Here is a 25,996-nt window from a genome sequence, read left to right on the forward strand (position 1 = left end):
GAAAATTCTGGTATAACTCTAAAGAAGGTAAATTACTGTGTATCACAGAGACAGCAATATCTCTGATTTGGCTGCCAGTTCTTGGGTGCTTTGCCTTTTTATACTACAAACAACAAACATGCAGATTTGATTTCAGTGACTGGGGACCTGCCCACTCTGCTTAGCCACTAAAAAGTCCCAGATTCATGAAACTTCTCAGAAGAATCTGTGACTTAGAAGAAAAGGCTATAAAACATTCATCTTGATTCAGGGAGATCTGTATCAATGTACTAGTCTGTGTTACAAGAAAATCTTTACAGAGCTAGATCATTAATTTTAACACAAGAGAAAACATATCAGAAAGTGCAGAGGCATTTTTCAGAATGGGAACAGGCAAATGTCAGGACAATTTTCAGAGGTCACATATTTCAAGGACCTGGCTAAACTTTAAACAATGCTGGGATATGTTGCTGCCTTTGTTAAAACATAATAATGAGTTCCCATATGAAGACATCAAAAGGGTTTTAATTTACCTTTTGATTTTTTTTTTTTTTGGTGCTATACATTTTATTATGTAGCAATACAGAAAGCAATAGCCAAATTTATTTCATGCTGTTTTTCATTTGGTTTCAATAATAAAATGCTTGTCCTGTCCTATTTTGGGTGCTATTTAATATATGTATATTTACAGTCTGATAAATTGGCAAGGATTACAACAGAATAAATCTACATTCTAAACATGTATTAATTTGCTTACATAATAACATTGGCTTTGAAATTATATTAATCTGAATAAAATTCAAATTAATTGGGTTAAATTATATGGGATTCTATTCTTATGAGTTATGGCAGCTCTGTATACAGAATACAGAATATTCTTCTGCAATTTAACCAATCAACTTTGGCTGTTGGATTCACTTTTCATTTCTGTATTACTGTAAAGCAGCTTTTATGTCTCAGCGTCAAAGTAAGGTATACACATTTTAGCTTTTATTCATAATTCCTAGTCCACATTAGCTGTTATTGTAGAGATAACTGCCTAGATTTGAAGAGCACTGAATTCTAGTAACTCAAAATAATTTCAGATTTATGGGGCCAAAACAGTGTAGTGACATTACTGAGGGCTAAGTTTGGTAAATAAATGTATATAATTTCATTCAAGCAACAGAAAAGTGGACCAGCCTAGAACACCATGGAGTTTAATACTTTTTTTTTTTTTTTGAATTCACCATTACACCACAGAATGTAAGTTAAAAGCTTCATCATTTTATAATATAGATATACTTAAGAGAAGACAAAACAGAAACAAGGTTAGCTGTCATTAAAAACGGGGAGGAAGGGAATCATTTTGTGCTTACACTAACTAGACTACAAAGAAAAGTTCATTTAAAATTTTTCTTTGGTAGTAGAAAAATGATATTGCAAAGCTGCTTTCATAGTACAGAAATATTAAGCATTCTGGAGCAACTAACATGTTTTTCTTTATCTATGCCAAAGTTAAAGCTGGAAGGCAAATATATTACTTTAAACATTATTTTTACTTTTTTCGCTATGTTTCAGAAAATTATTTCGGTCCTTACTTCTGTTTATTTTGATCACCGTAAAGGGAATTTACACACTCATTGTGCAAATAAAATCACCAAAATCAATCAAACACTACTCATTTTCATAACGTTTGCTAACAGTAATATAGCTAAATAAAAATTGAAATGCTTTCTGAATTGGAATATGCAGCTGTATGATTTATGGCTTGCTCAAATGTGAGGTGATTACAGGGCAGACTATTTTACCGCTTTTTAAATGAAAGATATAATGATTGAATCCGTGTGTTAAAATCTTTCGTTCTTTAGAAATTATTTAATTGAAATCTTCTGTGGATATGAAATTGTTTTTTATTATGCACAGTACTTCGAATCTTTACTATTAGGAATAAAGGACTCTGAGAATATTAGGATGCATTTTCATAACTGGCCTCACCATCTCAAGGGGTTATCTGACTTCTTCACCTCCTCCAGCTGCAAGTTCCCTCCTCCTTCTTTAAGCAAGCATTAGTATTCAAGCAGTTTTGCAGTGAATCATTAGACTGAAAATGTAACCTCCAAAAATTAAATGGTTTTGTTTGAGTAGTGAAAAGGACTGAATTTACCCTGTGGGCCACGTAATATTAGCAATAAATTAAGGCTAATTACATGGAACCAGGATCAAGAGGAAGGATGGGGCGGTGCCTTTTGATAACAGAGCAGTCTTATATTGGCTTGTCATTGTCTTCTGAGACAATTTTGGCACAGTCTTTGCATGCTGATTGCTTTAGAAATATTGACTTGGGGTTCACATATCTGTGGTGGACACATTATTTAGTCTTCTTTGGACCTGAGTATGTGAAAACAATTTAGAATTTCTAGACTTTTCAAAAGGCATGAGCTTGAAAAGCCTATATCTTCAGGCATCTAGCCTAATCCAAGGACCATTTAAATCTGCTTTTTTGAGAAGTCTCATCTACCAAACATGGAGCAGGAAAATCTCAGCTGGAGTTCTCATAAGAGTCTTCACTTTAAAACAGATAATATGAAAAGCCTCTGTTAACTCTGATTTTTTAATAATTCCTTCAAACAAAAAATGTTTATATTTCTATTTTTTATGGAAACATAACTATTCTTTTCCTGTTTTTAGATTACCACACTCCAGAGACAGCTGTTGTAACTGGAAACAGCCACTCTTTTGTGCTAACCTGAAGTATCTGAGAAGTTTCACACCCAAAAGGAAAAACACCCTCTGCCATCACAGCCCTCAACCAGACTGCTGTTCTAAGGTCAGTCATATGTACTAGGAGATGGTGTGTATGGAATAATTTGCTTGTGGTCTATTTTCCACCTTCTAGGCAACTGTAGTTACACGACAAAATGTAGGACGCATTTTTGAAAATAGAGGTTATAATGTCATTTGAAGATCAGTCTGATAGAAATATATATATATATTATATATATATATGGAACTTCTTCCCTGCTCTGCTGTTCAGGTACATATAGTTCTAAAAAGGTATTTTTTATCTGCTGGTGAAATACTTACATAATTTAGTTCTTACCAAAATTTCTTTTCTGATCTTTGCCAAAAGTTTAAGTCTAGAGCCATGGTAGTTTTTCTGAGAGGATTATTTCTCCATGAAGAGCCACAAAGACTGAATTGAGAAGCTGTCACATAGTCATGCTTCTAGTTCTGTATATGACAAATCCAAAAGCTGTCACTGTCAACAAACGTACTATCGCTCAACCTTATCACTTCCTGACATCCTATGGCTCCATCTTTCTAACTTCCTTTTATCTTCTTACTGCCCCCTGGTACCCATCACTACAATAGTATTTACTGCACACCATAAAAAAATTCAGTCAGACTGTCAGGGTTCTGTGGCTAATCTTCCATTTCTTTTTACCTTTCAAATTTAAATGATCCAAATGTAATGTTTTTCAAATCTTCTCTGTCTCAAAATTTAGGGATGTTGAAACCCTATCTCTGGTCCACGAGTAAGAATAATGCCTCCTGCTGTATTGCATTCTGTGGAGCTAAGATGGATTTGCAAAAATAGTATTTAGTTGATTGTAATGTAGATTATATAAGTATAATTTTGCATGCAAAGGGCAATGAGTCAAGTTACAAAAGAAGTTTGAAAAATAATGAGACTTGCCTCAACATATATTATTCATTCTGTAGATATTAATACTTGTCTTCAATAATTCATGGCCTGTGTTCATTTTTGTAGGATTCCAATGTTTTCTGACACCATCTCACTCCCTGGCATGGGAAGGATGAATGGAACAGAAGCTCACATTACTGATTTTCACAGCATTGCAGACCTGAGCTGCTAGCAGGGAAGCCAATGTATGAGAAACTGAGGAGTGTGTGTTTTAGGAAGAAACCATCTGGATCTCTTAGACAGCTCAGTATGTAATTCTGTTAATACTATAGAGTCTTTTAATGCCACTTTCTGTAATAATGCATCAGAGCTAAGAGATTGTGGTTAGTTATGGGTGTGCTATAGCTATTTTTCTTCAGAGCTGTATCCTTAATGGCATTTTTACACAATATTTTCTTGTCTTTTGCAAGCTAAGCTGTTTTTGCTACGTGCACACAGCCTTTCGGGGCATGGTGCGGGTGGCTGTAATGCAGTGGGTGCTGAAATTGGGTGGGGGGCCTGCAGCACTCCTCAGCCTCCAGCAGCTCCCATGGGCAGGGCTGGCTGTAGTGCTGTGGGCGCTCATCCAGAGGGAAGGGGCAGCGCTGCCATGTGCCCCAAAACCCTGGGAAAGGGGAGGATGTGTTCAGGGCCCTCTCACATTTCACCAGAAAATTTTCGCCTTTATTGAAAGCTAAATGCTGAAGTGGGATTCAGGAATTAATATTTCAGTATCAAGATAATTTTTTTTCTCTTGCTCTCATAAAATATTTCTGTCCCTATGCACCCACTGCACCTTACTGGACCACACCACTCTAGGACAGAGTCTAAATCTCCTGTTTGTAAGTATGAATGCCTGCCATGTGAATACAAAAAAATATATATATATATATATATAAAAGATCCAAGCTGCTACATTTAAAAATTAATTATTTTTAAACCAACGGCATCTTTTTTGAGTAGCTGTGAGAGAGGTGCTAAATTTTAAAATTATTATTGTGAAAGATGGATATGGTTAATTTTACCCATTCATCTTTTGTATTTTCAGTTGCTATGTTGGCTCATTTTACCCATTTACTTTGGTGCTGTCAGGACTAAGGGAAAACTTCTATTCCAGAAAAGCAGAATTGAAGGGAATTAGGTAACTTGTAGGCTTTGCCAGGTTGGAATGAAGAGCTTTTCAAGGACCATCAGCATATGAATAGGATTACCTTGGATGCACTGGTAGAAGATGAGTGACCAGACATATTTTTAGCCTTTGGCAGCCAAGGAGAATGGAACCTCTGAAAACAGCACGACTGCAACCCAGAATGAAAGAAATAATGTGTCAGGAAACTGGGCAAACACTGTGAACGTTCCAGAGGGGAAGCTGAAACTTTTGGAGAAGGGGACAAGGAGATAGGCAGTATCAAAAATGTTTTTACCTTTTGTTTTTCTTATGATTTAACAATCCTAAAATAACATTTTCCAAATGTGTAATAAATGCCAGGTTGTTTTCAAAAGTCTGTCTACTGCCACAGTAAATCTGTGTTGTATCAATTTTGAAAGGAGTTACTAAATAGAAGCCTATGTTCATTTGAAGCAAGCTGGAGGTCCTGGTGAGAAACACGTGCTGTGAACTTGGCAACCGTTTCTGAGAAGCAGTGGTTGCCCAAGGTCTAAAACTGCAGTGGTGCCCCTGCCAGAGGAGAGATTGGCTGATGTCAAAAAGCGCAATCTTCAAAAAGATTTAGCCATCATTTAAAATCCTATTTCCTTTTACAGTGACTTTTAAACACTACATTGACCTATAACTTGGGACCTAACCTTTGTATACTGGATAATAGTGCCTGGCATCTGCTGAAATCTGTGCTACAGCCAAAGTCTCTAGGCTTGACTGAGTTCTCTCTCAAGAGGCTGGAAATCAGCTTGAAATACCTCTTTGAAATGCACGGTCACTCTTAGCGTCAAGTTCATGAGGCTAGGTAGTTTATAATATCTTGTATATGTAAATAGATGATTGGAGTTTAAAGATTTTATGGCTTAGATGACTTCATTGAATAAATGCTATGCATATTTTAAAATATATTTCACAGTGGATGTATTTTTAAACATTACTAACAAATATTGTCAAACTAGCTTTAATGAAAACAAAAGTAAAACCACAGAAAATGAAAAAATTATAAAGGCTTTTAGCCCTCATGAGAACTATTCTTAAAATATTTTAATTAGCTTCTTTTAACCTGCCTATATTTTTACATTCTTAAACAGCATCAAACTCAGGCATATCACCTATAAAGCAATTTATCCCATCACAAATCTGTACCAAAAATGAACAGTATGACTTCCTCTCTTAAGATGCTGCTCCCTCTGCATTGACTATAAAGGAAGTTTAAATGTCTCTCTTAAATTACACAACATATGAGATCACAAACTGAGGTGATATGAATACCACGATGAATTCAGATTCTTGGGTAAACATTCAGAGGCTGGTTTTTTTATGATCCCAATTTCTATGAAAGTCAACAGGATTTAAATGAAAAATGGTTTTCAGGTCTGCCCTTTTTATACCTGAAATCAATATAATCAACCCTTCCCCATTTCTTCTCTGACTTATCAGTATAGATGTGAACTTCCTGGATCAGGACTGTTCCTTGTTAGACCTATGAATAACACATAAGACAACAACACTGATTTAATTTTATTCTCTAGGAGCTGTTTGTAATAGTATTGATGAATAGTGCTAATAATAGAATATATTATGTATTTTTGTGTTGTATTTAATGGCTTATTTCCTGCAGCCACAGTACAGAAGTGCAAAAGCCTGAATAAAGACTTAACACTGATTTTACTGTGGGCTTGTGTAGCATTGAAATGAACAGGTATGTACAAAGCTTGTTCTATAAATTTTCAAAATATGCTAGGGTAAGAGTTCTACTCCACAGAATTTCCTGGGCAATTCATCTTGTAAAATAGCATAAAAAGAACTAATTTTCTGTTACATCTTAGCTGACTTTTCCAAGAAGATCATTAAAATGAGTGTTGGTTAGTGCAGAGGGGACAAAAAGAAATATTTTAGCAATTGCTAAAACATTTTAGGTAGGTTGCTTTATTTACTGGTGCATTTTCAAGCATGTTGAAGGCTAGAAACAGAAGGGAGAAAATGCCTAACATAGCTTTTACCCTTTCTTCTCCCTGAGTCCCAGCAGCATGAAATGAAAGCATTTTTAATGCATTTTATTAAAAAATATATTCTTATTATTTGAAAAATTAAAGGTCTTTTTAAAAGTAAAAGCATCTTAAGAACTGAACACTCATGGCCAAAGATCTGAGGGGTCTTGGCAAGGAATTCAGTTATAAATATATGCAAGAAGCTTTACTCTAAAAACACTAACAGCCTTGAGCCAAAATGCACACGATAAATATTGAAACTGTGCTTACTAAAATCTGTAGCTTCTAATATGGCAAGGAAAACGCATTTCATAGACTTGCAGCCAGACTAGGTATAAAGCAGCAGAGTAACATGGCTTGTTTGTGCTACTTTTTGTATCAGTGACTTAGATTTTATATTTCATTGTTCATTAAACATAAGGTACCAGAGGTAGATTTCATAAAAAGAAGTAATAATGATGTATTTGTCATCTGTAGATCAAATCCTTGTAATTGAAAAGGCCTGGGTGTTGCCTGTATCTTCCAAACGTACTTTCATTACAGAGTAAGTAAAAGATGCTATTTCCAATTTCTAAATTCTGTATAACCTAGTTTCAAACATTCTGTTGGGCTGCTGAGGGAAGTATTTAAGAGATGTGTGGATGTGGTGCGAAGGGACATGGCTTAGAGATGGGACTTGGTAGGTCAGGTTGATGGTTGGTCTTGATGATCTTGAAGGTCTTTACCAACCTAAACGATACTATGACTCTATCAATTCAAATTAGAACTCATTAGATTTATAATTTATAATTGCTGCATATTTCATTCTGACAAAGCTCTCTATATACCATAGAATAAAGTTTTTTGGGATTTTTTTTGGATTACTAGGTGTCCAAAAATCTCAGCCCTGTTTTGTAGGCGCCTGCTTCTTAATGATGTGAGTTGTCTCTTGAGAACTCACATCCTCCGGAAGGTTCCTGACCACTTTGAACTAGGATGACGTCATTAAGAGATCACAGAAGTTGACAAAAGATGAGATGTCGTATTGTGTCTCAGAGCACAGCAACTGAATTTTATTTGTATGAAAATAAACTGGAATATCCACCTTAACAGGAACTGAACTGAAAACTCAGCTAATGTTCACCTATCCCTCATGGGTATTCAGTTCAGGTGATCAGCCTAGATACAGTCTGAAGCAATCCCCCAAATACACATAACAGGCATGAAGTACTCAGCACCATTTCACTGTACAACTTCACTGCTGTGCTGTGCTGTCAACATATATGCATATGCAACACATACTAATAAGGACTAGAATATTGCCCTGTTTTCCAGACTTTCCCTTGTGCATTCCTTGTGAAAAAGACTCCAGTAGAACAGCTAAAGGATAAACACAGATGTTGCAGTAAGATTTTGCTCTGCTGGGATCCCTTTTGTTTACCACATAACTTGTTTTTCTTTGCAGAGGCTCCACTGATATTATCACAGCTGATAGCACAGTACCTTATCCCTAAGATTCTCCAATTCTGCCCAATCCTGAAATGAATAGTTTGAGAGTTTCTGAGCTTTTTTTTTTTTTCTCAGTAAATGTTATAGGAAATGAAATACTGATATGATTTTGTATCTTATCAAATTCCCACCCTCTTTTCAATTTTCAAAGTGATCCCTACATTTAGCTGCGCAGTCTTGCTGAGATAAAATGTGTGTTGTGCAACTCCTCCTCTCTGTGGGACATTATTCTATTGCTTTGATGATAGCCTTCAGAGTTTCTATCACTACTCCGTGTCTCAAAATATATTTGTTGCAGGGGCAGCCTCCCATCTGGTCTGCTCTTGACAGGTAAAGTCAACTTACTACAGAAGCAAAGGTGTGGGGATGATGAAAAAGGAAAGGAAAGCATAATGTTTAACTGTAATGTTCCTTTCACAAGATGTGAAGTCGTTTGCTGCACAAGCAGCAAAACTGTCTTTGTTCTCTGCATGGATGCCAAGATGTGTCATCTTGGGAAGAAGCAGGTAGTTCATAAAGAAGTCACTGTTCCGGTAAAGCTGATCAGACACCATGTTCCTGTGGAAAATAATTTATTTTTATTTTCTGAAAAACAAAATGTTTCCATAGTTGGGTCTTGCAGGAAAAATAAAAATAGATTTGCCAGAAATGAGATCCTTTCAGTGAAGAAATTAATTTAATCTAAAACCTGTATTTTCCAGTTTTGATAGAGGCTTTTCAACCTGCTGTTGTTTCAACTGCTTTTTGAAATGAAGAGGAATTTAAAAACAAAGCACTAATGTTTACTGCAATGATATTTTAAAGATCTATAAATGGCAGCTTATCTCCCTTTTACACAGGAAGTGCTTTATATTCTTACATATCTGATAAATGTACCCTGTATTACTACCTTTTATTAAAAATAATGTCAACTTGTGACATGACCTCCAAGATTGCTTAACATATGTAAATATCGGGGACATATAGGGGTATGTTTGTTTATGCTGCACAATTCATACCCCTAGGTGGAGAAGGTCACCCAGAACTCAGCATCACCTTGGAGTTTCTTGGCTCCCATTAAATGTAATTGACTTGCCTGAAGACTTGTGGGTTACTGGGGAGAGAACCCAGATCGTTGGGATTAATGGGAAAGAACAAAGAAACCATAATCATGGCTTTTAGTCATAACAATTGATAACACTGGAGGTCATTGCTACTATAGTCCTAACAGTTGCAATAAAAATACAAGCTTTTGAGAGTAGTAGGTATTGCAGTTTTTCCTATGGCAGCCAGTATGTCAAAAGTTATTTTACTAGAGATATGTCACAGTAAATATACCTAGAATTGTGCAGTACATAAAATAATAGATAACCTTCCCATATGGCATGGCAAGATTTAATTCATTCCATAATTTTTATGCAATTCTTCTAAGGATTAAAAGTACATCTTACAAGGCTAAGAACTCCAAAGGCCATGGTTAGGAACTGGTAGCTTCATCTCATTTTAGACTGTGGTGGCTTTGTGTGCCTTTGAAATTGCTACGCTCTTCAAAGAAAAAAGAAGGGCTTTAAATATTTTTCCTTCTCTTTCAGCTTGGAGCTATGTTTCAAAATGAACTCAATTTTGAGTAAAGAGAGTGTTCTAAATTTTAAAATGTTAATATAAATACTGCAAGATATCTGTGTAAAACAGGTGCCTGCTGTACACAGGACTGTATTTTTCTTTATGTCAGATCTCTTGAATATCAAAAGTTTCAGACCGTTCTGAAATGGGCTTTATAAAAGAGAGTTGGACGACTCAAAATTGCAAAGCATAATGACAATAGACAACTACATCTCAGGAGCTGAACTTAAGCCATTTTTCTCTCATACCCTCTCATTTTTATCTACATTTATCATTATTATCTGCATAGAGCTACATTTTTTGAAGAAATACTTGTTTTTTAATCTCATTTATTTTGATTTCTTTATTCTAGGCATTTTACATTTCAGAGAGTGAATCAGGCACCCAGATTGGCTGCTCATATGTTTTCTGAGCTGTGTTTGCTCTCTCTAGATACAAAGTGAATTCCTGTAATAGATTTACTGGTAGGGAGGAAGACTCACAGAGCTTTAGCCTAATTCTTCTACTCTCTTGACTATAGTTTAGCAACTATCTGACTCTGTGGAGAGCTTGAAAGAGATGGAAAATTTAAAAGAAGCTGTGGCTCTGTGCCACAGCTAGGAAACGTGGATTTATCCCTCACAGAAACTTGTGCTGTGGACTGTGTTCATAGTGTGTCTGATGCAAAACTGTATGCCTGTCTTGTGACCTACTGCTGAAGGATAAAGAGAGGACTGAGATCCCCCCATGGAGACATTTAGCACAGGAAACCAGTGAACTCTTACTTTCTTTCACAAACCCTGCTCAGTGTGACTTTTGAAAGTGCTTTGGACACAAATTGAAACTGAGCTAATTTGGATTACCATTACAGCAGTATCTACCGTTACAGCAGTGTCTACCTAGACAGGAGGCAGCACAGTCTCTGTTTTTCAAAGACAAAGTGCTCCAGCACAGCACTTTCCCCTCAAATTATCCCTGGTAGACCAAAGTTACAAATTTATCTTTCTGCCGGGTCTGTGAAGCTCATACAGTTGCAGAAAACTGTTGTGCTCTCAGTCACTGAAAGGAAAATTATGAGCTAATATCCAGTGTTCATGACCTACGAGTACTTGCAGATGAAAAATGCACCTCATACCTATAAAATGACTGTTTGTTTTACTGTGTTTACAAAACTTTTCTATTACTATCTCTTCCAAGTTTACTGTAACCTGAGATTATTTTATATATATATATATATTTTAAATAAGTCTAGCCATGGAAACTTAAATTTAAATCTGATAAACATAGAATTTTAATGCCCTTCTCAAAGAGTAACTAATCAGATTACCATAAGGATTAAATTACGTAAAAACACATTTGTGAGAACATTTCAGAGACCACTGAAGATTCATTGTCATGCCCACAAATAGCTTGTCAAACTGCAGCTAACCCTATCTTATTAAAAATAAATATGCCTTTGCACCACAGCGAATACAGTATGAAATATTAACTTCATGGTATATCCAGGTGCTTCCTTTAAAATCAATTAAATAATAAACCCAAATAATGTTTTCTGGTCTAGGATCTAAATCACCTAGTCCTGAAAGGAATGATGTGAATTTTCAGCCCACACATGTGGACTGAAAATAGCACCGAAACAAATCACAACCTGAATTCTTTGGTCAAAAGAGGCCTCCTGGACTACACTGCTAAACTCTTAGTTTGCTATTGTAAATCTAAACAACCTCCGTTTCATTGCCTCTAGCAGGAATTAGAGACATAGCCTTTCAGTGGCTCTTTACTGTTGCAGGGAATTACAAAGGAGGACGAGTCACATTCACTTCAGAAATAATGACAAATCAAGGTTATTTCTGTATTATAGTGATGTGAGAATGCTTTGATATTTTTCTACCACTATAAATCTAAACAACTCTCAATTCTAGTTCTTGAACATGGAAAGGATCATTCTATTAACTATGATAACTCCAGCACTGAAACATCAGCTGGATATTTATCCCCTTTCTCCATCAAGGCCTATACTGCAGTCCAGTAAACGTATTTTTGATTAGTTGGAGCAATAAAATGGGGCTGGAAAAAGGCATGACTCTTTGAGAGGGAAAAGAAACTAAAAATATTGGGTAAGAAGAAGAAGAAATGGGAAGAATCAGAGGAGACATGGAAAAACATAATCAGAAAATCACAGAGGACAGAAAAATAAGGGTAAATGAACTTGCCATTTGACTCCAAGAATTCACTCATTTAATTTATCCTACCTGTGTGTAGGAAGCATCCATGGAATGCCAGTATCCAAATTACCAGGTCCGAATTTCATGACTGTTGGGCAAAATGGAGATCCATAATTTTGCAGGTACCAAAAAATGTATGTATTTACTGTGCATTTTTCATTATTATTTTTACTACAGCTAGCCTCCTATTTTGCTATATACAAATACTGAATATTGCATGTCCAATTTTTAGAAAATACTCAACATTTTTTTTTTTACCAACAGAAAATAAGACAACGTGAGTTCTAACTAGTAAGAAAATTACAGGATTGGAAGACAAAATGAGAAGATTAAGGATACTGAGAAAGGGACATTCTTTTAAGATTTTTGGTAATTAGAAGGGAGTTTGATGTGTTTGTGTATTCTTTTTTGCTGTATTCAACACAAATTTAGCATAACTGATTAGTTATCACATTCACACATTATCATTAACAACTCTGGTGACCAAAGAGGGGTGAATTCAAGTAAAAAACATAGACACTTGAAAACATTTTCTTTTTCCTATCTTCCTGTAAAAGTAGCAATTCGCTCTCTCTTTCTTTCTCTCTTTTTTTTTTCCATACTACCCCTTTAAAAAAAAACAAAACAAAAAGCAACAAAACAAACAAACAAACAAAAAAACAGTAGGAAAAGGAAAAAAAATACGTATTTTAAAATAATCAGTGAAGTCAACCTAATGGAAGAGAAAAAGAGCTTTATCACTTACATAGGAATTTCCCAGTGTGCTTAGTTAAATGCATTTCTAAAAAGAATATTATAAAGCATTTTAGATAATATATATCTTTGCAACATTATCATTTGCCAGCCCAGTGTAAGAGCCTCTAAGCTAACTCTGGTAAGTGCCTACTGCATTCTGGTACCCCTCTTCCAGTGCATTTGAGTTAAATATTCCCTCTAGAACAAATTAGAGCACAAAACATGTCAAGCCTTCCTCTAAAAGCCTTGGGAACTTTAACAGAAAGCCTGTTATATTTGTGGGCTGAATTGCTAACAAAGATGCTCTGTGCTTTTTTGTTCACAGAGACTAAACATTCAGAGTAATATTAGGTTCCTTCTTAAAACACAGTAATAAGTAGTTCATCATCATCACTGCTGTCGTACAACACTAGTTGTGATAAATACACAGAACTAATTTTAATAAATCTGGAATTCTGTAGGAATCCCACAATTTCATTTCATTTGAGTTGATATCCTTTTCAAAACCTTGTAATTTATGGTTGAATCCACAGTAGGATCCTTTTGTGGGTACTTGCACAGCAGAAAGAGATCTTTTTGCCAAAACTAGTTCTACAGTACAATATTTACACACAGCAGTATTGGTACAGCATAATGTTAAACAGCTTTCTCTTTACCGTCAAGGAGTATGAAAATTTATTCTTTAAAACTAATTGATTAAAATCTGTTGGCAGTTGTAGAAAGTAAAATATGTATGAAATGATTTAGCTATGGTTTGCTCTATTATCATAATTTATAAACAAATACATAAAAATTCATAATATGTTTTAAAAGGCAAATAAATATTTAATATTTGCCTGAGGCTTTCCCAGGAAAACTTGACCAGCAACAGAATTGCTAATTTCTACTTCTAAAAGGAGACAGAGTTGCTTGATTAAATGAAACCTAAATATTGATTTTGTACCTAGAGTGGCCAGCATCCACACTGCCACAGCCTGGGATGGCACCAAGCCCAGTGGAGCTAGTTTAAATCATTTTACCTCATCAACTGCTCCCATTTTCAACTTATGCATGACCATCAGTATCTGGTTCACCTAGAGAACTGCATTTAGATTTGCCAAATCATGCAGTTGCTGATGTCCAAAACTATAGGATTATTCCATAAATGGTGGGTACTTTCCCAGCTAGGCAACATTAGTGGCTGCTGATCAAACCAGCCTGGAACACAGACTGCTTTATATTGTGAGCTGGGATTCAGCCACTGTTTAATTAATAAATAGTCTTCACTTTGAAGAACTGCAGCAAAATTAGTGGTAACACAGGCACACACACAAACAACTCCTTAGCCTGCTCAAGCTGCAGGGTGGCTGATTTTTTTAAATGTAGATAGCATAGAGAGCAAGGCAAAAGAAATAAAGAACTGAGGCCGTCATAGTGCTCCTCAGGTAAAAATAAGCTCCAAGGTCTCTCAGCCTCCCTTGCAGGAAATCATGAAATTATTAATTATTATTACATTTTCTAGGCATCTAAAAGGTAGTACTCCTTGACACCTTGTCCTTCCTCTTCCCATGTACTGGTAAAATATATCCTTTACTATGTGTTGGATTTGATACGAGTTAAACCACACATCGTTTGACAGAAATTTACATCACGCAAGATGGGCCAAATAGCAGTGACTACTGCATATAAACAAGCAGATAAACTATGATTTGATTAAGTAAATGTTGTGAAGCGTGAAATCCAGGGTTCAAGCTGAGGAGCTGTGGGACAAGATTTTTCCCCTCAGTCCCAAGCTATGTGTAGCGCTGAGTGCTCAGATCTAATTGCAGTTTACCTTCAGTGGCATTCATGGAAATTGGTACTAAATTGGGATATTCCTGCCCTCCTCTGACCTGTGCTACGTGCCTGACAGAACAATGTCAGCGTGTCCCAGTCAGCCAGGGAAATAGGAGCATCTCTCTGCTTCTGCATTTATTGATGGCACAGTTCAGCATTCAACAAGGTAAGACATGAATGTGAGGAAAAAAGAAATTCCTCGTGTTGCTGCAATGTAAGTGAATGTACCAGATCTCACAAAATCACAAAATCTACAGAGGATGGAAGTCCCTGCTGATGTTTCCTAGTCTCTGGTTTAGAAATTGCTTTTGCATTAGCTCGCAGCTACAACTTAGAAACTGGTGTCATTATCATCTAGCAGAAAATCCCGTTTGTCCTCCTACATACCACTGACGTGATCAGTGGCTGAGGAAGCCCACAGAATGGCAATAAGGCAATATTCCTGCCAGGAACCCCCCTGATGTGTTGGTTTTGGAGCCCTCCAGTACCACTGCAGCGAGCACGCCGTGCTCTCCCAGTGCTGGGAATGCGGCTCCCTGTGCATCCGAGTGTGCCCGTACCGCCTCTGATTCCTAAGGCTGGACAACAAATGGCTTGCTTAAAGGGCAATGCAGAGTCTGAAGCTGTACTAATGCACTCTCTCATCCCGTTTTGCTATTCCTGGGGCTATTTCAAGTAGAATTGGGATAGAACAAAAGCCTGCTCTGAGAAGCTTCAATATTTGGCTTCCTTGAAACAGAAAATCCAGATGAAATGGACAGTAATTTCAAAAAAATCCAAGGGAAACATGAACAAATGGAACTTTATTGTTACTGAGTACTAAGCCACCAGGCCATATTAAAAGTTTGGTGTGTTTGTTTTGCAACTTCTGTCCAATTCTAGAAGTGGCCATTTTGTCCTGTTTTGCACTATTCATGCTATCCTTGTTCTTCCATTTCCCTCTTCCATTTAATTGTCCTGTTTCATTGTTGTTTTGAGTCAAGAGTAATTGTCCTGTTTCGTTGTTGTTTTGAGTCAAGAGTCATTTAACATGGTTGTTGGCAAGTTTCTACTAAGTTTACAAGCAAAAAAAAAAAAAAAAAGAAAAAAGAACTACAACCATTTCATTGAAGTCAATACAGCAGTTCTTGGCATGAAGTATTGCTTACAATTAAAGACAGCAGATTTAAATCAGCAGCTTTAAGTCACAGCCTCCTATTAAATACAGCACAACAATACCATATATTGTAAATGTTATAGACTTCAATTTATCACAGGTTTGTTATGGGAGCATTAATACTTTTACAACCATAATCCCACAACAATATACGCAGTAGAGTACTAAAGCTTCAGTGCTGCAAAGGTTGGTTGGCTTATAAATAATATATCTCCATTTCATATATACATGAGTTTAACTATCCAGTCTTATCGAATTTCACCGAGAGGTTGGTTATTAGGTACAATAGTGTGATGACTGAAAATATGTCCCTGTCACAGGCAAGCACAGTTATAAAGGACAGATTTTGAACCAGCTAATGCTCCACGTTGGGTGGGATGTGTGGGATGCGGTGGCTGCTGGCAGGTTTTGCCTGTGCCCTGCTCTGGGCAGCAGTAATGCATTTATTGCAGTGTAGTTCTGGACCACAAGATGGCTCCAAGCACATACGTTCAAGCCTAATAAATTTTCAGATGATATACTTAACACAGTTTTGGTAAATGGCATCTACTGAAATACGCTGATACTTTAATGTTTAGAAGAACTGTTTAATTAGGCACAATTATGAGCCAATTGTAGGCACTTGTACAGTAACTAAACAGAAATGCTAACAATTTGCTTTTATAAATGTTTAAATATGATATCCAGGGCAATTAAAATGTGCATGACTACATCATGCTGCCTGAAGTTGATAATTCCTCTGAGCTTTGTTCTCTGAAGTTTCTTTGTCCGTGAGAATACCAGCTTAGGACAGAAATCAGCATCAGTGTGCTTGGCAAAGAGACAAAGCCACTGGTACTGAGAGCTTCCCATCTGCCATATCCATCTATGCAGACATGTACGGAATAACTAAAACTTTTTTAAAAAGTCTTGACTCTCGTTTCCTCTCTCCAGGACTTGTGACTTTCTCTAACGTTAAATTTACTACCAAGGGTTGTGGCTGTGCAGTAGAGATGTAACTCTTCAAAAATCAGCAGTGGTACTGAGGTTCCTGGTCTCTCCTTGTGAGGCTGTTGTAGGCTTAGAACTATAACAAAGCCTTCATTGAACAATGTCTTCATTGGCATATGCTGATTTCTGAACGCTTGGCACCCTAAGACATTTCTTCTATACTATGCAAAGATTGCTGCTAAGCCCTAGGAATAGGTTTCGTTGGTGCAAATTGAATTTTTACATCTCAAACAAAATTAATTTACCAAAATTAACAGGCTAACTTGTAATAGACAAATGAGGTGTAATAGTATTTCCTGAATTAAACTATTTAAACTATTTTGTGCCAGCAGTGTACTCCAAGAAGTCTGGCCAATTTAGTAAGCTAAAACTCTTCACTGACTCCATAAACTGGGAAAAGACACTGTAAAGGTTCAGTTCCTGGCTGCCACCTGCCTAGATGAGAGCTCTGCCTGTGCTTCAGTCTTGGCTGTCCCGAGTGTCAGTCATCACAAAGCAGTTACATCAGGGTGGCTTTGTGAGCATGCTTAGGGAATACGGATGTGTTGGGTGCAGAACAGGAAAGCTAGATGGGAGATTTTCCCTGTGGTGACCTAGATAAAAAAATAATAATAATACTAACAGAAATAAAGTCAGTATAAGGAAAGACCTACAATACCCTTCGGTTTACATGTTTGAAATAATAAGTAGATTTTTTTTAAATCTAGATTATTTATTTATTATATATTGCAGTTGATTGAAAAGCTACTCAGCTGTCAAGCCAGGCTAGATTTTAATGATTGTTTGGACATTTTTTTTTCTCAATTGTCTAGTTGTCTACACACTTAAGAGATTAGGAATGGGAAATTTTAAAATCCATTTTGAATGGATTTAAACCCATGCCATTTTTATGTCAAGTGACAAGTCTGAATGTAAATAACCCCCAAATGAAAGTTGGCTGCCAATCTGCACCTGGTTTTGCATCAGAACTATGAACATTTGACAAAATTGTCAATCTTCACTCAATATCACTTAAAAAATTCTTAAAACATACAAAATTATTTGACATATAAGGGCTGGGGTGAGAGCCTTGCCTAGTTTCATGGCTCATTCCAAACACCTTACATGGGTTTATAAAGAATCAATGCTCTGTCTTTTCTGCACCAGGAATAATCTATACCACTTAGACATAGCACTAAATTCAGGCTTTATAGTAAGTCCTATCTAATATCTGTTTAAGATGTTTCTATATGCTGGAGGTGTAACTCTGAAAGGAAAGACTTCCTGAAGGTACACTTCTTGCCAACTTCAACAATTCTGGGGCTATTGTGAGGAAAAATAAAAGAAAGCTTTCTGCTGTCAGATACTCCTCTTTATATACAAGGTAAGACCAGTGATGTAATGGCTTCAGCAGCAAGACATTTATTCAGTAAAAAGCCTCAGTAAACTTATAGACAGTAAAAGAGTGTTTGGTCTATAGACAGCATGATTGTTTCAGGAATTCTAGACAAATTTCTTTGTACCGTATCTTAAAATTCTAGGTTAGGCTTTCCTTTCTGGGGAATCTTTTAGATCTAAAGGAACCACAATCTCACTGGCAGTAACTGTAAACATACACAAAGTATGTCATAACATTTTCCCCTGTTAAATAACGTGGTCTTGAAGTATTTGTGTAGATCACCAATGTAGTACAAACCTGCCACATAATCTTTCCCTGGTCAACCAACTAAGGCATTCTTTAGATACGCTCTTTGCCACAGAAATTAACAAATAATAAGATAATAATAAAGGCCAGTTGTTTCTGGAGTGAGCTCTAGTAATTAAGAAATGACTTATGCAGATTTAAGAGTTTCCCAGGAGGTACTCATACATATACATAGAGATTTTCTCAGAAATAAATTCTGTGCTTATACGTGTTCAAAATTTCTTGTTCTCTTCATTCCTTATTTAGGTTAAGTAACAGAAAATAGTTGCTGACAGACAGAGGAGGGCTATGGAATGACAAAGTCTGGGAAACATGTTCAGGGGAAAAAGAGGGGGAAAAAAAGTGACTCTTGTTCACTAATTGATGTGAACTGGTTTCACCAGTACAAATTAATGGAAAAGTTTCACATGGGCAGTAAGGTCAGATTTGCCCCTTGTCATTTAATAATGACAGATTTTAGCATCCTGATCCAATGGTAAGATTCCTGTGAACTTCAGTGGGTTTTCATTGATATGATCCTCCGATCATGAACCTTTTTAAGAATCCTTTAAACAAAAGCAAAGCCCTGTGACCATCAGCCCATGAGAATCTATGGACTTAAGGTCCATAACTTTAATGTCCATAACTTTAAAAAACAAAAAATCCCAACAATATTATTTCAAGCTTCTTTTATTTTGTTCTAAGATCCCAGAAAAGTTATAAGCTCTTAGGAGACAGAAATAATGACATCTGCACTTTCAGTTGTTACTACCACTATGGTTTTGTCGTGTCCTTTTTGCTGCAAGTTTATTTTCCACAGATTTTTGGTAGGGTAAAGTTTACCTTCTTTGGTGCAAAATCGGTCTCTTTTAAACTCAGTTTAACAGGAGCTGCAAGGTTTTGCAGTAAGGCAGGTAAGAAGCACTCACACATCCTGCTGCACTGACAAAGAGCTGTAAGCTCCAGGAAAGCTGTATGAGCTCTGCAGCTGTTTCTGCCTGTGAACATCTCTTTGTGAATTAAAAGTAGGCTGCAGGTGGCTCTGCCTTTCCCATAAGTATACAGTTGAGGAAAGGATGCGAGCAGCCTTCTCCTTTCTGCTTCAAACTAGAGTCAGTAGGAACAGGGACTCTAATCCCTGGGAGAGAAGACTGCTGAGAACCCTGGCTAGCCACCTGAAAGGCTGATAGCCACCTCCGTAGGAGAGGGATCAGTTCTCTCTCATTTGCAGTAACAACTAAGAAAATGAATTGCACCAAGTCCACCTGCTGTGCCCATGGTAGGGATGGGGTGATTAGCAGGCTGGGTTGTTCCCAGGGTCATTGTGGTTTGCTCTGTGAATTTGCTGCAGCACAGTGATTCTGCACTGCTTCTGCTGCAGGGTTGTAGCTTAATGCCACGATGTAGCCTTAGATCTATTCCCTGCCAATTATCCCTGTATCTCATATTTGGTTTATAAGTCAAAACAGGTTTTGTTCGGCAGCCAGCTGTAGGCTTAGTCTGGTTTCAAAAAATCAATCTGAAGTATTTATGCTTCATAAATCACCATCAGCTAATACATACTGGAGAATCAGAACACTGCAAGTAGATAGCTGCAGTAAGACAAATTTTGTTTCATTTCTAATTTATAATCAGTATCATATATTAGCTCTGCTGATATGAGTTGAATGATTCCACACTTATAGAAAGCTATGAGGAAAATCCCCTCTTCTGTAGCAGGAGAGTAATGAAGGTCCTGTAGCAAAACTAAAGGGGCAGGAGGATCCACAGGCTAAGGCAAGTAGAAAAAATATATATACAGTTGCAGGACAAAAAAGTAGAGGGGAAAAGATGTATGACTGTTCCTCCTTTGACCACTATATATTTGGTGTATAGATACACATTCAGGGTAAACACAGCTCACCCATTTCTGTCACCTGCCTCCTCCACAGCTGGTACAGAGCTGGTAATGGCCGTACAGGCTGCCAATGTATCTGGTAGTCCCTGCAGCCCCTAGTTTACATGACTGGCTTGATTGATGCAAATCATGAGGCTGTTCCCGTAAGTAAGGACTGTTCACAAAAACAATGATTTTTCTTGTGCATACCTAGCAACAATGTACATAGACATTCACCAGTCACTTGGGGCAGAAACTGGAGAAAGTGCAAGAATTTGAGAACAGGAGACAAACCGACTGAGTGTTCTCAAAGGAAGGGAACGTGTCCATTGGCAACAACATGGAGATTTCACTGTTAGCTTTGTTTCCTGAGACAGATTTGTTTATACATATATATCTCCAGAATGTAAATAGTCAACCAATCTCTGTCTTGAAAATCAGTGAAATGAGACGCACGTGGGAGGCAGATCTCACTTAAGTAGCACTAATATTTTAAGTGCTCTCTCCAATGCCAGTCACACACCTGTTTTCTGAGCTTCTGTCACTCTCCTTGCATCAAATCTAGCCCTGGGGCAGTTAGCTGTATTGTTTAGATGAACATGCATGGGAGCATGGAAGCTTCTTTGACAAGTTCTTCCACAAACATGGTCCGTAGCAGTTTTCCTGCATGGTAGTTAATTCAGAGTTCAAAGACTCTGTCTGATATATAGTGGCTATAATAAGCAGACAGGTTTAATAAAGCCTCTCTAGCATTAACTCTCAAACAATAATCACGCAGTAAAGTGAATTGGTTCCCTAATGCAGTACTGATGGGTGCTTTGTAACTATGTGCAATATTAATAGCTAGGAAGACTTTCCTGAAGGACATGCCTTCAAAGGCCACAGGAAAGCAGATAATTAAATACATTCAAATGTGAATTAGTTTGCTGCATTTAGTGGATTAAGCCTGAACTTCCCTTACAATAAAGGTGTTCGGGACTCAATCTGTTCCTGCAGAGAGGAAGTTAAACGAACCCTCTGCAAAAGTAGGCTAAGGCAATAGAAGGCTTATGTGGCTCGGAGTTCGCCATTGGGAGGAACAGAGGATGGATTAGAGGAGTTAGAGGAATAAATCAAGGCTGTGGTTATTTTGCCACCTCTCTCCCACATCAGAAATCTGCAGTCCCACACAACCACCTCTTCTGCCTGATTACTGGGCAGACCTGACTGCGTGAGGAGATGAGGAGGTCAGCTCACCTGCTGGGCAGAACCTGAGCAAGAGGAGCCGAGCGCCTCCCTGGGTTATGTGCATTAACAATAAGTAGGCTTTAAAACAACACTGATGTCTACACACTCGGAAAGCCCGCTATATACATACTGCAGAAAACATCCCCACACTGCTAATCCTTCACACAAAGATTACATAAACGTGCCAAGCTCGGTGCCAGCAGCTAAAAGCCTTTAGGAGCAGTCGCTACGACCTATACCTAGACCTGCTTCCCCCCTTAATTTTTGGGGTCCGTCTTTTCGGGAGCGCAGCCTTTCGCCTGCAACACGCACCGAGACGCCTCAGCTGTGCTGCCCCCAAGGGGCTGTGCCTGAGGGGAGCCCCCCGGGCAGCAGCGGCAGAGCTGCGATACGTGTGCGGGGGGCACCGCAGCGAGCCGGGGCCCCCTCCTCAGCCTGAGGCGGGGCGGGGAAATCCCCAGGATCCCCCCCCCTGCCCCCGCCCGGGGACACACGGCGTTAGTCACCGGGACCCTCCCCCGGCTCGGCCCCGTCAGCGGGCGGCGGCGCCGCTCCTCGCTGCCCTCCGTGAGGCGGCCGGGGAGGATGGCGAGAGTAGGGCAGCGCCTGGCGAGGCTCCCTCGGGCCGCGGGGGCGAGCTGAAGCCCCCCGGTGCCCCCCCGCCCCGAGCGGGGAATGAGAGGCGGCGGTGCAGGGCTGCCGGAGCCCGCCGGGACCCACCATGAGGGAGCTGGCGATCGAGATCGGCATACGGATCCTGCTCTTCGGGGTCTTCGTGTGAGTAACCCCCCGTCCTCAGGCAGCGGGTGCCTCCAGTACTACCTCAACTTTCCGTCCCGGCGGCCGGGCGAGGTGCCGGGGGGCTGAGGGGAGGGAGAAGCCCTCAGCAACCCCTCAGCCGCCGATGCTGAGCCCCCCAGGGCGACCCCTGCCCTCCCGGGACCCGGGGAGCAGAGCCGCTGCCCCCCGGCTTGGGCTCTCTCCCCGGGGTGCGGGTGGCTGCGGGGAGCACCCCTGCGCTGGGAGTTTGCCGACGACCTGCGGGAAGGCTTTTGAGAAAGATGCTGCTACTTTGTGGCAGAAGCATGCAAAATAATAATAAAAATCTGCTGCCGTTGTCGTTTGGCCAGCTGTGGTTCTTGCGATAAGGCTGTAGGTGCACCTCAGCAGCTGGCTTGTGGCGGTGGGAAGAGCTGTGGGTGCCCCGGGGCAGGCATCCCTCGCCGGGGAGCCACCGGCTGGGAGCTGGGATAGGACCAGAACCTCGGGATGGTGGCCGTGAAATGTGGGTTGGAGCTGGGTTTGAAGGCATGTTTGCGCTCTGGTACGTAGGAAGGAAAGTCATGAAAAGCTGGTTGCTAAAAGACGTGCGACTACCGCTGCGTGAACGCTGCTTTTGCCTTCCTTCGGAGAAAGCAGTTACGCGGTATTTCACTCTATGCTTCAGGCAGGCTTCTCCCTTCCCTTTCAGGGCTGTACCCATTTCTTCTTTCCGGCAGTTTGTGTTCTCCGGGCATTTGAACAACAATGATAAGTTTGATTCTAAGTTTCCTTAACGTTTAAAGATAAGTATCCTAAATCTTTGCGATCTCTCTAAAGCATCACAGAAACCGGATCAGATTCTGCTGCTGTTTGTTTGCCTCCTTAGCAGTGGATTCTGTTGGGCGCAGATGCAGCAATAGCAGGGCAGCTATTAAACCGCGGTACTGACTTACAGCTGGCGATACTGGCACGCTTTGATCTGATTCCTTTCTAACCTCTCGTGGTTAATGAATAACTTGCCCAATTTACTGGTAGTGGAGTCTTTCCTCAGTGCTCGTTTCTCTCAAATATTGATGCAAATCAAAAGATTTGCAAGGTGTTTAATAAGTGCCATCCTTTTCATTCTAGGATAGGCTTTGATACTTTCAAAAAACTCTAAGGTACATTTGATACCTTTCTATTCAGTTGCATCTTACTTTAAAAGTAGCCCTGTTCCTTTCAACCAAACTCTTATCTGGAGCACATGGGATTGCAGGGTGAGTGAAGACCTCAGGATCTGATGCTACATCAGGACCTTACCTTTTACATGTGTAATTCATCTCTTGCACCATCCAGTGAGAGATCTCCTAATATAGCTTATTACCACATATGTAAATCATGCTCTACTGTAAGCAATCATTTCTTGCTTGTGCTTGTCTTCTGTCCTCATTTCTCCTCTCTGAACGTTTTTGTAATTTTTACTATTCTTTATGCAGTTGTTCTAAAGTTAACTGAGTGCGTGGCTGAAGAAAATGCTTCGGGTAGATAATGCTAAATGGCAAATGCCAAATGGCTAATGACTACACAAGTAATTTTCATGTTTTCACATGGCATAGCTCCTGTCTTCTTGGAATTCTGGGGAATAACTTAGATATTGTAATAAGTCTTTTCATTGATATCTGAAAGTGCTAAACACATTGTCCACGTCAGGGTTGTCGGTATGTAGTTTCATGAATAACTGCATTTTATTTGTTGGTAATGATTGCAAGACTATAAACTCTAGGTAGATGAATGGCTTTTATAGTCAAATAATCTTAACACCAAATGATTTTTTTTTTTTTTTTTTTGCTGTTGAAGTAGTAGTCAGTATTTTTCTTAGTTTTTCCAAAGAGGCATTTATCTTTTGAAACTTCTTTTTATTTGTTGTTTTCTGTGGTTTTGTAGACAGCCAGAGCATGCATTTTTATGGAGTTTTGAGTTCACTGCAATTTCTTTTCAAGAATGAACAATTACAGATGAAGTTGGAAGCTCTGGGACTGGAACCCAGGCAACAGCAATGTAAGCTGTACTGCAGAAACTATTTCTAGGAATGAAAAGGCTGTACGATTCCTCCCTCCCTTGGAAAGGAACGCCACTGACATCAAGGAGTTGGGGCCAGGTCTGAGACCCTCTTTGTGCTAACTGTGACATAGATGTTTGTCCAACAGGAATTGGACTGAAGGGAATTAGTTCATTCTGAGAAGGTGTTGATGACTTGGGTCACTACCAGCCTTTGCAGTGTTAGAAGTCTGACCTTGAAGAGAGTGGTTCCAGAGTTATATGCCAATCATTTGAACCATCTGTGCCTCCCAGATGTCTTTTTAGCTTCAACCTACTGATTAATATAACTCAGAGTAAAATGCTGGCATATTTTCTACCATAAAATACAAAAGGGGAAGGCGCATATTCCATGTTGTAGTTTTGCTTGGTGATAAATGTAATTTCATAAAAATGGAGGTGTGAAAACTTATGTTGATTACTGAAATTGAGTATAGTGCCAGTTTGAATGCATTTTACAGCAACAACAGCCATATTTTCTATACTTAAGACTGGCAACTTTTTTATTTCCCCAGTAGCTATAATTATCAACTTTAGTCATTCCACTTGAAGGCAAAAAAGCCCTTTACTTTTTATTTAAGTTCTCTTCCATCACGAGAATGTACAGCACTACGAGTTATGCACGTTTTTGATGGTTGTGTACTGGTTTAGATGAATTCAAGAGACTTTCAAAAAAAATAACAGCAACAACTGACTCAGTTCTAGATGTTGTGTACTTAGCAATTGCTAAGTGTTCCCTTGCCAATTAAAGACTGGTTTAACTATTGAAATTAAGCAGCTCAAGCTTCTGTGCATTTACAGAGATCTGTACTGAAGGGCACTTTATCCCTCAGGATTTACTACTATTGAAGGAGAGATTAGTTAGGGGAGATCTATTTGAAGACCTACAGCTGTCTAAAATTCAGAAGCAGGATTTAAAAAAAGCTGGTTGCAGTCAAAAACATACTTGATGCTCACTTTACTGGGTGGGAAGCTAAATGGGCATTCTTTGAGTACCTTCGGCAAAGTAGCTCTCAAGCTGCAAGTAACAACAATATTTCTATTCTGCCCTACAGCTTTTCCCAGTTCCCCAGGATTAACAAATTCAGTTTTGTTCTCAAGATATTTAGCCTTGCAGCTTTTCACTGGGCTGAACTGATGCTAATGTGCATAGATGCTTTCCTTCTTGCTAAGCAAAGAAATTCTCACTATATGATTTGACTAGTTATTACATTATGCAATATCAAATATTTTTCATTTAAATTTCATCAGTTAAACTAAAAAACATGAAATGTTACGTATTAAACAGTGTGAGTATACAAGTGGATTTTGGAAAGTGAGATTTTTTTGTCATGTAAGGTCTCAGAAGCAGAAATGGTCTATTTAATACAACAACTGTAAGCATGTACTGTGTTTATAGAAAAAATCAAACACTAGTTGAAGAATGATCAAAATAGGATCTTGCTTCTGTTTTCTTCATTTTGTATTTATTCCTATGTCTTGGAGCATTTTATAATGCTGAATTAATGCTAAAACATATTAAACATAATCAGTCTTTCTGCTCCATGTGAATGGTGGCATTTCTCGCTTATTGAATGCTTAATGAAAGGAAATTGTTTTGACTGAC

The 25,996-nt window shown here is 38.5% G+C and overlaps 1 protein-coding gene and 1 long non-coding RNA gene across 5 annotated transcripts in view; both read left to right on the plus strand.

The window, feature by feature from the left end:
• Positions 1 to 4,528, plus strand: part of LOC121073214 — a 124,832-nt gene extending 120,304 nt beyond the window's left edge. For all 4 annotated transcript variants that reach the window (XR_005821561.1, XR_005821564.1, XR_005821562.1 and 1 more), the window contains 4 exons: positions 2,650 to 2,788; positions 3,468 to 3,558; positions 3,634 to 3,635; positions 3,734 to 4,528. This is a non-coding gene — a long non-coding RNA (uncharacterized LOC121073214). The remainder of the gene's footprint in view (positions 1 to 2,649; positions 2,789 to 3,467; positions 3,559 to 3,633; positions 3,636 to 3,733) is intronic.
• Positions 4,529 to 22,104: 17,576 nt separating this feature from the next.
• Positions 22,105 to 25,996, plus strand: part of PLPP4 (phospholipid phosphatase 4) — a 59,832-nt gene continuing 55,940 nt past the window's right edge. The window contains exon 1 of the mRNA XM_040563979.1: positions 22,105 to 22,329. Within this exon, the coding sequence (XP_040419913.1) occupies positions 22,274 to 22,329 (56 nt within the window). The 5' untranslated portion in view covers positions 22,105 to 22,273. The remainder of the gene's footprint in view (positions 22,330 to 25,996) is intronic.

The sequence above is a fragment of the Cygnus olor genome, chromosome 7 (assembly GCF_009769625.2).
Source record: "Cygnus olor isolate bCygOlo1 chromosome 7, bCygOlo1.pri.v2, whole genome shotgun sequence".
In the NCBI taxonomy this organism is placed as follows: Eukaryota; Metazoa; Chordata; class Aves; order Anseriformes; family Anatidae; genus Cygnus; species Cygnus olor.